The 12,774-nt window shown below is 40.8% G+C and overlaps 2 protein-coding genes across 2 annotated transcripts in view; one reads left to right on the top strand and one right to left on the bottom strand.

The window, feature by feature from the left end:
* pkn3 (protein kinase N3) overlaps window positions 1-12,774 on the top strand; it is a 98,981-nt gene that overhangs the window by 81,769 nt on the left and 4,438 nt on the right. The window contains exons 16-20 of the mRNA XM_034191687.1: window positions 1,545-1,721; window positions 1,801-1,863; window positions 1,941-2,017; window positions 5,306-5,448; window positions 6,257-6,364. Of these exons, the coding sequence (XP_034047578.1) occupies window positions 1,545-1,721; window positions 1,801-1,863; window positions 1,941-2,017; window positions 5,306-5,448; window positions 6,257-6,364 (568 nt within the window). The remainder of the gene's footprint in view (window positions 1-1,544; window positions 1,722-1,800; window positions 1,864-1,940; window positions 2,018-5,305; window positions 5,449-6,256; window positions 6,365-12,774) is intronic.
* The window catches only part of zdhhc12b (zinc finger DHHC-type palmitoyltransferase 12b), a 30,189-nt gene continuing 29,447 nt past the window's right edge, over window positions 12,033-12,774 (bottom strand). The window contains exon 5 of the mRNA XM_034191693.1: window positions 12,033-12,586. Within this exon, the coding sequence (XP_034047584.1) occupies window positions 12,271-12,586 (316 nt within the window). The 3' untranslated portion in view covers window positions 12,033-12,270. The remainder of the gene's footprint in view (window positions 12,587-12,774) is intronic.

Here is a 12,774-nt window from a genome sequence, read left to right as displayed (position 1 = left end):
CGACATTTCTCGGCGAGTGACGTCTGTCCAAGCAAACGCAGAAACGGCACAATAGCGAACAGAGTGAAAGTAACGAGTAAAAACCACTGATTTTTACGAAAGTGATGGAGCAGCATTCATTCAGATCAGCAGACCTATGATCAAACTCTTGGAAAATGTTGGGAAAAAATTATTTTTAGGAGCTATGGACTTTCTGCCAGCTCGCGGATGTGCACGAGCATTGTGCACACTGCCTGGATCAGTGCATTGTATAGAGAGGAGATGACACACTTCACCCCCAACTTTTGAGATGGTCTGTCAGATTTCAGATCCAGATGTTTGCTGTCTGTACAGGACGCTGTTTTAACCCACTATAACCGCCGCAATGAATGCACACGTGAATTTCTGACGATAACCCGGCTGTTTGGATGTATATCTGAAACTCCACCATGATGCTGTTTTTACAGGCTGCTTGAAAATGCAGCTGTATTTCTTACATTGGAAAAAGTTGGGAATCTGTTATTTTCAGGAGCTGTGGACAAAAGCTCACAGATGTGCTTGAGCGTTGCACCAAAATCCGAGTTATGAATTCTGTGCATCTCCTTTTAATGGTTCTGCTTTTGGGTTCCATCTTAAAATTATGGTCCCTGCATCAGTTACAACAAAAGATACTGGTTACTAATGTTCTGTGTAAGTCCTAAACTGGCCCTGAGGCCCATAGGTGGTGATGCTTATCCCAAGATTTCGCAGCATGAAGAGGATAAGAATCTACAGCTCCCATCCCAATGTAACACGTAGCTTTTGTGCGTTAAAGACGCAAATGTTATTACGCTCTAGTCTTTTGCTAATTCAGCATTTAACAGATGTTGTGTGCCACGTTTTCTGCAGTTTTGAGTGGTGGAAATCAACAGTACAACAAAGTTTTGCTATTTTTGCAGCATTCTGACACAAGTACCAAGTACGTTAGTGCAGCACAATCAGTGTGCAAAGAGATGCACATAAATGTTTTACCTTTTGCTGGAGTGGTGAGTCCACAGTGGAGTTGGTCACCGTACTGGAGCCCACACTTACAAAGGCGGGGGAAGCGGTTACCATTGGGTCACCATTATTTCAAATAAATATTTCTGTTACAGAACATTAACAAATATAACATTTCTGCTTTTGTTTTTGCTCCTTGAACCTATCCAAAACCTTGGTGAAAGGCAAGGCAAAAAAAGAGGCAGAGAGAAAAAGAAAAGCAAATCTGAATGACCACTACCAAAACTGAACAAACACTTTTCTTACCCAAAGGAATTCAAAAACTACTTTTGCTCCTTGCAGTGATGATGTGTACAGTCTGTGGCGGCTGTATTCTTAATAATTTGCATGCAGTATCACCAGTGACAAGACTGGGTTAATAATTAACTCAGCTTGTTTGAATAAGACATGAATGTAAAATCTTTTAATGAATCTTTTAGTATTGTCCTGCATATGTGGTACAGCACATTTCATAAGAGTGAATGTTTCAGACATTTCAGATTTATTTTTTTAAATGATTGTTAATTTGTCCCAAACATTCTGTTCAGCCTCATTTGTGAAAAAAGGATCTTTGAAATAATCAACGCTTGTGGCCATCCTTTCCTGGTCAACCTGTACGGCTGCTTCCAGACTCTAGACCATGTGTGCTTTGTGATGGCCTACTCTCCCGGAGGAGACCTCATGACTCACATTCACACCAGCATCTTCACTGAGAAACAGACCAGGTGACGACGTGGCACAGATACATGGCATAACAACACACATTCCACTGGAATCATCTTCATGTTCCCTCTCCTTCTTCAGGTTTTACTCATCCTGTGTGCTGCTCGGCTTGGAGTTCCTCCACCTAAAGAAAGTAGTTTACAGGTGGGGTCCTTTCAGAATGCAGGCGTCACTGCTAGCGGGAGGCCTGCTGGATTTAATGCTTTGTTTCTGTCATGCAGGGATTTGAAGTTGGATAATCTTCTGATGGATGCAGATGGGTTTATCAGGATCGCAGACTTTGGCTTGTGCAAGGAAGGTAAACGAACAGAATGATGCTAAATATGGAAACACTTTTTTAATATAGTTTTTTCTCCGGCACAGATCTTGTGGGTTAGATATACTCTATTGATCTCACAATGGAGAAATTATGTTTACACTCCAGTTACCTCAGACAGCAATTAGTCCACAATTATTACTTGTTTACCGTAATAACGGCACACATCAGAATTAAAGGCAACACATACACATTTGACATTGTTTAGGTGCACTAAGTTTGAAGAAGTCCATTATCCAAACTGAGGCAAGTGAGTGAAGGCCACGCAGCAACCCTGAGTTGCGCTGCCATCAGCTTGGGGGGGGCGTGGGCTTGTAGCTAAAGCTGCACCACCCCCGCCGAAGGGAAAAGGAATGACGATAAGCAGGCGCCGGAAAGGGTGGGGGGGGAATGGAGCATGCTTCAGTCCTGTGAAAAGCAGTTTGCCTTTGTGAGATGAGATAAGAAACAGCCAATGTTCCCCAGGCCGAAACAAATCCCTCTAGAGGAGACAGTCGGGCAAGTTGACCTTCAGGCTTGATAAGCCTGTAATGTTATTGTTACAGCAGTGAAATCACTTTTTAACAGTTCCACTTGCACAACAAAATCCCAATTATGAATTAAGAATATTCCCAATTATGAATTATGAATACTATTCACTGGCCTCTGAAATCTTCAGCTTCAACTGCAAGGCACACATCTCCTCCAAGATGTGATCTAATTTGCGTCTGAGTTCAAGAGTCATTGCAGTCTGAGAATGCACTGCCTTGCCAACCTCGTTAACCAAGACGGACAAGCGTTCTTGATGCCGCTGTCTTGACAATTTTCCGGTAGATCAGGGCAGCACATAAGCCAAAAAGTACCAGCCCTGCTACCATGAGGCCAAAAATGAATAAATCCTCGACGTCCTCAACGGAGAAAGGTGCCAAGCATGCAATACGCCAGGACCCCCAGGAGTCGAGGACATAGCCTGCTGGATACGTTCCATCTGGGCAGGTAGGATCCCCCGTTCCTGACCTTGTAGAAAAAGTGGTGTCAATAGTGTTCAGAGACCAGCTGATCAATTCCATGGTTAATCCAATAATAGTCCAATAGATCCAGAATCCAATATAATTTGAGGAATTCACAGTCTGGTGATGTAGGGACTTGAAGGTTAAAGGCAGAGAACAGAGATAAGGGAGAGTGGAGGAGATGCGACCTCCCTCGTCGGAGTCCCAAGCTGTTTGTGACTGTTTGGTTTATGGTGTGCAGCAGCAGAAGTTTTTAGTTTACTTGTGGTAGCATTTAATTTTGTGTTGAAATGTTCATCTTGTGACAGACTGGAATTGTAGCTTTGTACCCGTAATTCTTAATTTACAGATTATTTATCAATAATCCATTCATCTTTCTGTGGATAAAATGGAAGTACTTGCATCATGTCTTCGTTCCCATGATGATATCTTCACACTGTTTTGTGAGATATATGGGGAAAAATAAACAAATGTGCACTTAATCTGCATGGTCTCATGGGTACTGGCCGTGGCTGGGAAGGTAACCCGTGTTGAACTGGAGTCCTGTCCAGGGAAGTCATAGTCTTATCTACTTTATGGTGTAGAATCTGGAGATAAGCAACAAATGGCCCTCGGGGCCGATATAGGTCTTACTACTTTTATGTGAAGAACTTTTGACACTTGTGATAAGTTGGAATGACTTTATTAATTTATACAGCACTAATTTGAGTTACTTCAAAACCCTATACACCAGTAAGGTTTAAAACTTATCCACCTGAGCAAACACATTCAAGATGGTTGTAGAGGGGAAAACGTCTTCAGGTAGTATTTGATGACAGGAAGAAACCTTAAGCAAACCAGACTCTGTGTGGTGACCATCTGTTTTGGCCAGTCTAACAAGACAAATGTTGCAACTAACCAACCGTATATGAATCATTATTTTCAATGGTGGAATCACTGAGTACAAAGCATCGTGGACTGGATCAGAAGCCCACAGAAACGGGCTGTCAGTGTCTCTTGTGATACCAGAGCAGTCATCAAAATGGGAGAGTTCCCAAAGCCTGCTCTGACACATGCATCCATTATTCATCAAGCAAATCCCTCAGATCTAAGGTTCCTACATTGACTGGACACCTTCTGATGTTTGGTCTCAGGTTCTGTGCAGTCAGCAAATGACTACATTCAAGTAACAGCCATTTAGAAAGTCACTCTACAGCAGCCCAAATCATTCCATCATTTCCTGACAATGAAAATCCGCTGAGGGGACTGGACCACTCCTCACTCAAAGCCTGCTCATAGGCAAATGACGCAACGGACAGGCGTGGAAAAACTCACGCATGCGCACGAGGGTTCAAGCTTGTCTGACGCAATCACACGTGATTCAAATCCATATGGATTTTGAAAAAAATAAGGTCGGATACTTTTCTAATAGACCTCGTATGTCCAAGAATGACCCTAGCCAGACTACAGTCCATGCCAGTCCAGTTACAGGCTCCAGCTTCCAGAGAATAGAAATTTTAAATCTACTTAACATCTATTTGAAGTGCTGCTCAAATCAGAGTTTGAGACAGTGTAGTGGTGTCCCCCAATGGTTTAGTAATTGATTAGAGCTGAGAGAAAAGCCAACAATTTACTTCTGTCAAATACTTTTAATTGAGTTACAGAGAACACAAGTCTCTTTAGTCCACAGAAAAAGTCCTTATTTCAGCAGGCAGACTGTTCCACAGAAAACATGCACAATAACAAAAAGAACATCTGACCTGCTGACTTTTTTTTTTTTTTTAACCTTTGGAACACACTGATCCTGCAGTCTTCAGAATGCAGAGTACAGGGTGGTACATAAGGTTTAATGAGATCTGCCAGAAATGGGCACGTAGGTAAATGTAGAATTTTATATATTAACCTTAAAATCTGATCTCGTGATCAGGAAGCCAACGACGGGAGATCAAAACTGTGGTAATAGTCAAATCTGTATTATTCTGGTTACAACTCTAGCAGCTGCATTCTGAACCAGTGACCATCATCTCGGTCTTAATTTAAAAATAGGACATTACAGGACCTCCATTTTGTCACAGATGCCAGTCCATTTTGTAAAATCCTTATTTGAGATTATTTGCATTAATTAGCGTGTAACAGGGAACAACTTTCAGTCCAAGAGGTGATCCAAAGTTACTTTTCCAGTGATGAGTTGGTAACGTAACTTATTATTTTGGCATATCGTAATATTTGTTTGAACTGTAGCTGAAGGGTTGTTGCATCTGTAGTGACGTGTTGCCACTTAGGCTGTGCTTTGTGTCTGTAGGTATGGGACACGGGGACCGCACGTCTACATTCTGTGGCACTCCAGAGTTTCTTGCTCCAGAGGTGCTGACGGAGAACAACTACACCCGCAGTGTGGACTGGTGGGGGCTGGGTGTCCTCATCTACGAGATGCTGGTGGGCGAGGTCAGTTAAAAACCACCAAACCAGGAAAAGTCTCTGAACTGAAGCAGGTGATGAAATCTGAACAAATGTAGCTGCTTTTGAACAAAACACTGGATATTAGACCTGTTCAAAATATCAAATGTTACAAAATCTTTTGGGCCACATGTTCTTGTTCCAGTAATAAGATAAAAGATCTGTACCAAATTTCATTGTAAATGGACATTGTTTATGGGTCCTCCACAAAGCAAGAATTTTCCCCAAACAAGCAATGCAGTAATCCAGCAATTCCAATAATGTTCTCCTCTGGGTGACCAATCAACCATCACTTTTTGCGATTAGAAGCCATCAGACGTACCTGTAAAAAAAAATAATAAATAATGGCATCAGAGTCTTCTCCCGTTAGGGTGACGTTGTCTTGCCAGAAGAGGGAGAGGAAACTGTCTCAGTCTGGGGAACCTCTAAATCTTATCTGATTGAGTTCAAATTTTGGTCTGCACCTACAAAACCCCAAGTGGAAGAAAAACATGGAAGTCTCTCACAGCTTTTATTTTTTCTCTGTATAACATGAACAGCCCAGCTGGATTTGTAAAGTCTGCAGGAGCTCTACCAGTTAGTTTAAACAAGTTTTTATGTAAAGAGGTGAATTTATTTAATTTAATTTGATGGGAAACAATTAAAACCAACATCCAAGAGGGTGAGTAACTTTTCAGAAGCATTATCTATTTACAAGTGAAGTGTACAATTAAACGAACAAAAAAATCAATACATCAGGACGTGTGTAACTTGGACGGCTACTGCAGTATCTGTGCTGGTCGACTTTGTCTTTCAGTCGCCATTTCCTGGTGATGATGAAGAAGAAGTGTTTGACAGCATCGTCAGTGATGAAGTACGATTCCCACGCCGCCTTTCTCCTGAACCAGTGTCCCTCATCCAAAAGGTTTGGTCTCCTGTCTTGTTGCTGTCTGGTTGACATTAAAACCTTCCACTGGAGGTTTTCACTTATTGGGGTTACGGATTTTCTAAAGAGATCCAGAACAGCCGATATGAAATCTGTGTCTATGACCACTGAAACTTGATGCTTAAGAGTAACTGCATTGGTGGTGGAGAGGGGGAAAGCTTTTTCATCCTCATCTCTGTTAGGGAAGAAGAAAAGCACTTGCATCCTGTCTGAAGGATGTTGACTGGTGAAGTGGTAAGAGTTCATACATTGCACAGCAGCTTCTTTAAGTTTTCTCAGGCAGGTGGGCACCCAAAACACCCCTTCTCTCAACAAAGGTAACCATCTTCCACTATTTTTGAGGGATCTTAAACTTCCACAATGCAGTGGCAGTGTTGTTTGAGGTCCACAGACCTGGAAGTGGCCAGATCTTAGTGAGTAGATACACACACACACACACACATATACACACACACTTTTAATCTGGTTGTTCAAATGGTTGGTGTACCAAGTTGCTGAGGTGCACCTTTGCTACACCACTAGTACTAGACTACTAGTGGTGCAGCAAAGGAGATCTATCATGTTCTTGTGAAAAGATGCTGGAAACAGTGTCTATAGGAGTGGCAGTTTGTTGGCTTGTGACCACAGATTAGTTAAAGCTTCCTTAAGGATTGATTTAAATTTCTACAGCCTGTGCGTTTTACCAGATTTAATCTGGCTAGACCTCAAGGTTAGACTGATTCACAGGAGTTTTGTGCACAATCTGGATGGAGGACTGGTAAACATGGACACAATAAATTATCTGACTGGTATCTGGGAATTCTTTTGTAACAAGATGCTGAAAGCTGGCTGGAATGGCATCCTGAGAGTTTGTGGGGTTCCCAACAAGTTGCATTCAAGATCTTGGAACGCAAAAACTACCAGAAGACAGAATATCAGAGCTGTGAAGATTGACATGAGGTTTGTGATGAGGGCAAACATCCAGATATGTTCCCCCTGAAATAGTAACAACCTCAAGAATGCCTGATGTTTCCATCTACTTGCCACCCAAGAAGCAAGGTGTAATCATTATATCGACCTTACGAACTGAAGAGAATATAGCACAAAGCCAACCACGGAAGAAAAGCCCAAATATGAAGATCTGCAGCTCGATGAAACCTAAAATATTTCCCAGGGCCGATGAGATCCAGAGGATGCACCAATATAACGCTTTGGAACAGTTCTGTAGCCTAACGAATGGAGAAGCCAAGAAAGCACTGGATTCAGTGGTGAGGGTAGCTCACAGCGCAGTTGTAGCCTATACTTGTGCACTTCTCTCGTCAAGAATTTCCAAGTTGTTTGGATTTACTGTCCACACGACATCGTATCTTATTTGAGACATTAAGTTACTGGTCTGAAAAGGAACAAACTCCACTGTACTATTGTGGTAAGTGTGATTCCATCATCGTGGAAGTTAAAAGGAACCCCGACTATAAATACATGTTTATTCTATATGACTTGTTGTGATATTAGTAACATAACTATGGGACAAAATTTGCAAAAATGTCAAGTTTTATGATATTTAAGAAACTTTATTTCTATGTAGGTCGCTATTGTTTGTAACGCAATGCATTCTGGGTAGTGACCTCAAACGGGGGCAGAGCTTCCCGTGTTTACATTACAACTAGCGGCGATTAGCAACGATGAGCTTCTCTGTTCACCCTTTTCAGTTTGAACCAGAGTGTGATCTGCAGTGTGAGGAAGTGAACTTTGAAAATACTGTCAGAAATGAAGATCAGCGCTCTGATCAAGTAAGAGTTGGCCATTGTAGGTGGTGTCTGTGTGGGGGCTGCTTGCCGATGCTGACAGAGAAAGAGAGCGTCTGCTGCTCTTTCGCGTGTTTTAGTCCTATTTTCACTAGTTACTCGTGGACAATTTTTCTTCTTGTGGGGAAATATGACGGGCACTGCATCTGGTTTAAGATGTCGTTTGTATCCAGAAACACCAACAAACTCCCTCATTAGCTGAGGTCGATGAAAAGCCTCAAATGCATCCACATTGAAGTGACGTGAGCACAGCCACGGGTCTTTCGGCAACTGCACTCTTCCACAAGCATCCTCCCACTTTTTCCTTAACTTTCTTTCTTTTGGAAAGCAATGAAGGCTTACCTCGCTTTCTTTGTTGCCTTTAGACTAAAAATTGCATCCAAAAGCCGCGCAATGTGGCATTTTATCTCAGTAGAAGAACTAGCTTTAACACTGTTTTCGCTTGCATGAAAGATTTCAGAAACCTTTCCACGTCATCACCCCCAGAATGCATTGCGCAGGCAAAAACATGGCGGCCACATTGTATTTAAATACATGATAAATAAATGCTATTTTATATCATTCAAGACTTGTTTATGCACTTCTAACTATATATTATAATAGCAGACGTCAGTGTTTCAATTTTTTGACAAATTTGATGTTATAGTCGAGGTTCCTTTTAATACACGTGGAGACAGAGTTCCTAGGAACAAAATGCTAAACCCCCTGCCACCGCTTCGAATTAGTGGTAGCTGCAGCATGCTGCAGCTTTACAGTAAAAATTAGCCTAGGCACATTACGTCCATAAATATCTGGACAGTGGCAGGTTTTGTCATTTTGCTTCTACTAATTTTCAACAGTGGAGATGGAATTGAAACAATTGAGATGTTCTTGTATTGTAGATTTTAATCTTTAATGCAAGAGGTTTGACGAAATATTTCAATAACTACTTAGGAATTACACCCATTATTTGCTGAGCCCCTCCATTCTCAGAGGTTCATAAGTAATTGGACAAACAATCTGGATTATTTTTGAATACTAAACCATATTTACAGCCCCCTTTATCTTTAGACAAGTCAGAGAGGGACACATGAACATTTACAAGTCGCTATGTTTGTCTGGAACTTCATTTACATCAATCATTAAGAAATACAGTAGTGTTCAGAATAATAGTAGTGCTATGTGACTAAAAGGATTATTCCAGGTTTTGAGTATATTTCTTATTGTCACATGGGAAACAAGGTACCAGTAGATTCGGTAGAGTCTCACAAATCCAACAAGACCAAGCATTCTTGATATGCACACTCTTAAGTGTTAAAGATTTTGACTCTGTTTGTCTTGTTAAAGGTTTTAAGAATGTTTGGAGGAGAAAATACCCAACATTAAGGCTATGAAATTGAGCTATAAGTAAAAAAAAAAAAAAAGTAGAAAAGGGATTCACAAAAAAGTGATTCACAGAAAAGTGTTCACAATAATAGTAGCATCTGCTGTTGATGCTACAAACTCAAAACTATTATGTTCAAACTGCTTTTTTTTTTTTAGCAATCCTGTGAATCACTAAACTAGTATTTAGTTGTATAACCACAGTTTTTCATGATTTCTACACATCTGCGAGGCATTAATATTGTTGGTTTGGAACCAAGATTTTGCTTGTTTACTAGTGTGCTTGGCGTCATTGTCTTGTTTGAAACACCCATTTCAAGGGCTTACCTTACCTACCTATCAGATGATCAAAGAACAAAGGTACCAGTGGTGGGCACAGATAACCAAAAAATTAACTTCAATAACATAATCAGATAACTGAAAAGTTATCTTCGATAAAGATAAAACAATAAACCACCCAAAAATGTATCGGAAGTTACAGATAACCGATAACAGATAAATTCCAATATCTCTGGCACATTTACAACTACTAGTAAAACAAATTTAATAGCTTCTAATAAAATTAAAAATAACAGACCCAAACAATAAGACCACACTTTTTTCTTTCAACAGTCTGCCCCTGCTGGAAGCTCTTGTTTACTACAGTGCTCCAAGCACAGAGGCACCCCAAGACTCAAACGAGACCACACTTTCTTCTTTCAACATTCGGCTCCTGCTGGAAGCTCTCATTTATTACAGCCCTCCCAACACAGAAGCACCCTGAGAGTAGCCGTAAAGCCAGCTCTTTATCAATAGCAAAGCTCCGGTCATGTGGAGGTCTTGAAAAATAGTCATATTGAGTTATGGTGTTGATTTATAAATAACATTAATACCGATAGAATAACTCCATTAATGTCAATTCTGTCATTTGTACAAAGTTTAAATATAAGATATATCTTTTAATGTTGAATAATGCACTAATTCTGACGTTTTGTAACAAAGAGACAGATCGCAAAGGATTTTGGGTAAACGTGTCTCTGCTAAACACTGATTGGTTCAGTCATTCATTATGTAAACCAACACGTTAATGTGACGTCTGTCATGTGTTGGTGTTTAAATGTGCTTTTGTAAAATATTCCATTTTTTTATTTGTAAAAACAGGCATTTTATGGAGCCCTGGAAGTGTCATCGCAAAATTTTTTGCATGTGGAGAGAATGTATAGAGAATGTGCGCGTGTTTGCGCACATTCTCTCTTTACAACATTCATTTGATGTTGTAAAACGTGCTTTACAGTGTGCGAGATGATTTTTCATGCAGGAATTTTTTGGACCAAGTTTCAGGTTAATCGTGCCTTCTGCATCGTGTAGTGTTCATGGAGTATCAAGCTGCGGACAACATAATTATTGTATGGCCTTGCCTTACAATATAAAGCGCCTTGGGGCAACTGTTTGTTGTGATTTGGCGCTATATAAAAAAATTGATTGATTGATTGATCTGACGACCACCTCCTGATCGCCGATCGTATGGTCGAATGAGAATCAAACCTGTTTGATATATTATTGTGGTCGGCCGTCGTGAGGTTATCCTGCTGCTGAAAGCTACAAGCAGCATCCAACCGTTCGCACTGTGCCTGTGCAAACACTGCAGAGCTGTCTTGTAATAGTTATTATTATTGTTATTTTGCAGTTGTTTTGTTTTTAAACTTCATTTGTAAAAAAAAAAAAAAGCCATTTACAAAGCAAAAAAGTTGATTTGACAATCATCTGACATAACCGGGGTCAAAATAAATAGAACACTGCCATCTACTGGTTCCCAGATACTGCCATGAACACTACTGGCCAGTAGATGCTAGATGGCAGTAGAGGCTTTCAAAACAAATTCTAGATAATCCCTGTCTGCTCACATTTAAAATGCATGGAATTTAACAAACGCAATTAAAAAAAATCAACGTCTATAAACGCAGAGAATATATTCAAGAGTTTTAGGCACTAGAGTTTAATGCTGTTGTCTGTGGAGCCTGAACAGAGTGTCTGAAATGCATTTGTCCTGTCGTGACGTACTGAGATTACATCATCCTACCCACAATGCGCTGCGGGGCACTACTCACAAAACCTTAAAAATTAGCACATTACTTTAAAACTAAAACATATACCTGATATTTTTACTTTATGAAACTTCAGACATGACAGTAATTTTAAATAACTTGTCCAAAATTAGTTTGGTTAAAATTTGAACCATAAGTTAAAAATGTATGCCTCTGTATGACTTAGGTCATATTGCGAGCATATCAGTATTGGTGTTAAAGGAAATGTTTTTTTTTCTTTTTGGGGCTGTTTTTCCTTTGTTTGTAGAGGATTGAAATGCTTTTTATACAAGCAGTTCTCTTCTGTTTGCAAAGGTTATAACTATGCATCTGTTACAAAACTTTTAACAGGTGGGTGCTGAACTAATTTTAAAAATGCTTGTTGCTGTTCAGCTTTGTTTATCAGTTTAAAAGTTATCGGATAAAAATGAATCGGAAGATAATTGCTCCGATAATGGCTTTTAAAGTTATCTAAAAAGATAATCCGATACTGAAAACATTATCTTCGATAATTATCTGTTATCGGATTATCGGAAGTGTGCCCACCACTGAAAGGTACACACAGTCGGTAGATTATCTCCAGATGTGACCTGATGGTTGAATGTTAACTGGTTGCAATACCAAACCGCTAAATTCAGAGGAAGCACTGTGAAACTTGGTCCCGCGTGTGCGCTGCCTAAACGTGGTCGCAGCCCTCCCTGAAGTACACCTGCTCCCACACCACTGTGCCCCACACGCAGAAGAACCCCCACAGGTTGTGGAAGGTGCCGCGGTCAAACGGGTTTTCGTCAGCACCACAGTGTTTGAGGTAGGAGATGCGGTGTCGTGACATGAACTCCCAGGTGGTGGTGTTGAGTGAGACCAGATAGAGGTGTGAACCCAGCAGGAGCAGCACAATCAGTGACAGCAGCGCCACCAATGCCACCACGGCCAGCAGAGCACCATTGGTACGCAACCACAGCTGCCAGGTGGGGGCGTAACTGAAGCCCATCCTGAGGAAACGGGAAGAGGTTGTTTTCAGAGGTGTCAACACAGATCCGCTGTCACCAAAACGCCTCAGAAAACACAAATGCAACTCACTACATTTATGAGGCATGATGACAATTTGTCAGAGAAACGGGACTTGTGAGGACGAGATTTTGCTTTTCATGAACCGATTTGTTTTTAGTTTTCCTGTAAG

This window comes from Thalassophryne amazonica, chromosome 17 (assembly GCF_902500255.1).
Source record: "Thalassophryne amazonica chromosome 17, fThaAma1.1, whole genome shotgun sequence".
NCBI classification, from domain to species: domain Eukaryota; kingdom Metazoa; phylum Chordata; class Actinopteri; order Batrachoidiformes; family Batrachoididae; genus Thalassophryne; species Thalassophryne amazonica.
The sequence above is the reverse complement of the archived record's forward strand: the minus strand, read 5'-3'. Positions and strand labels throughout refer to the sequence as shown.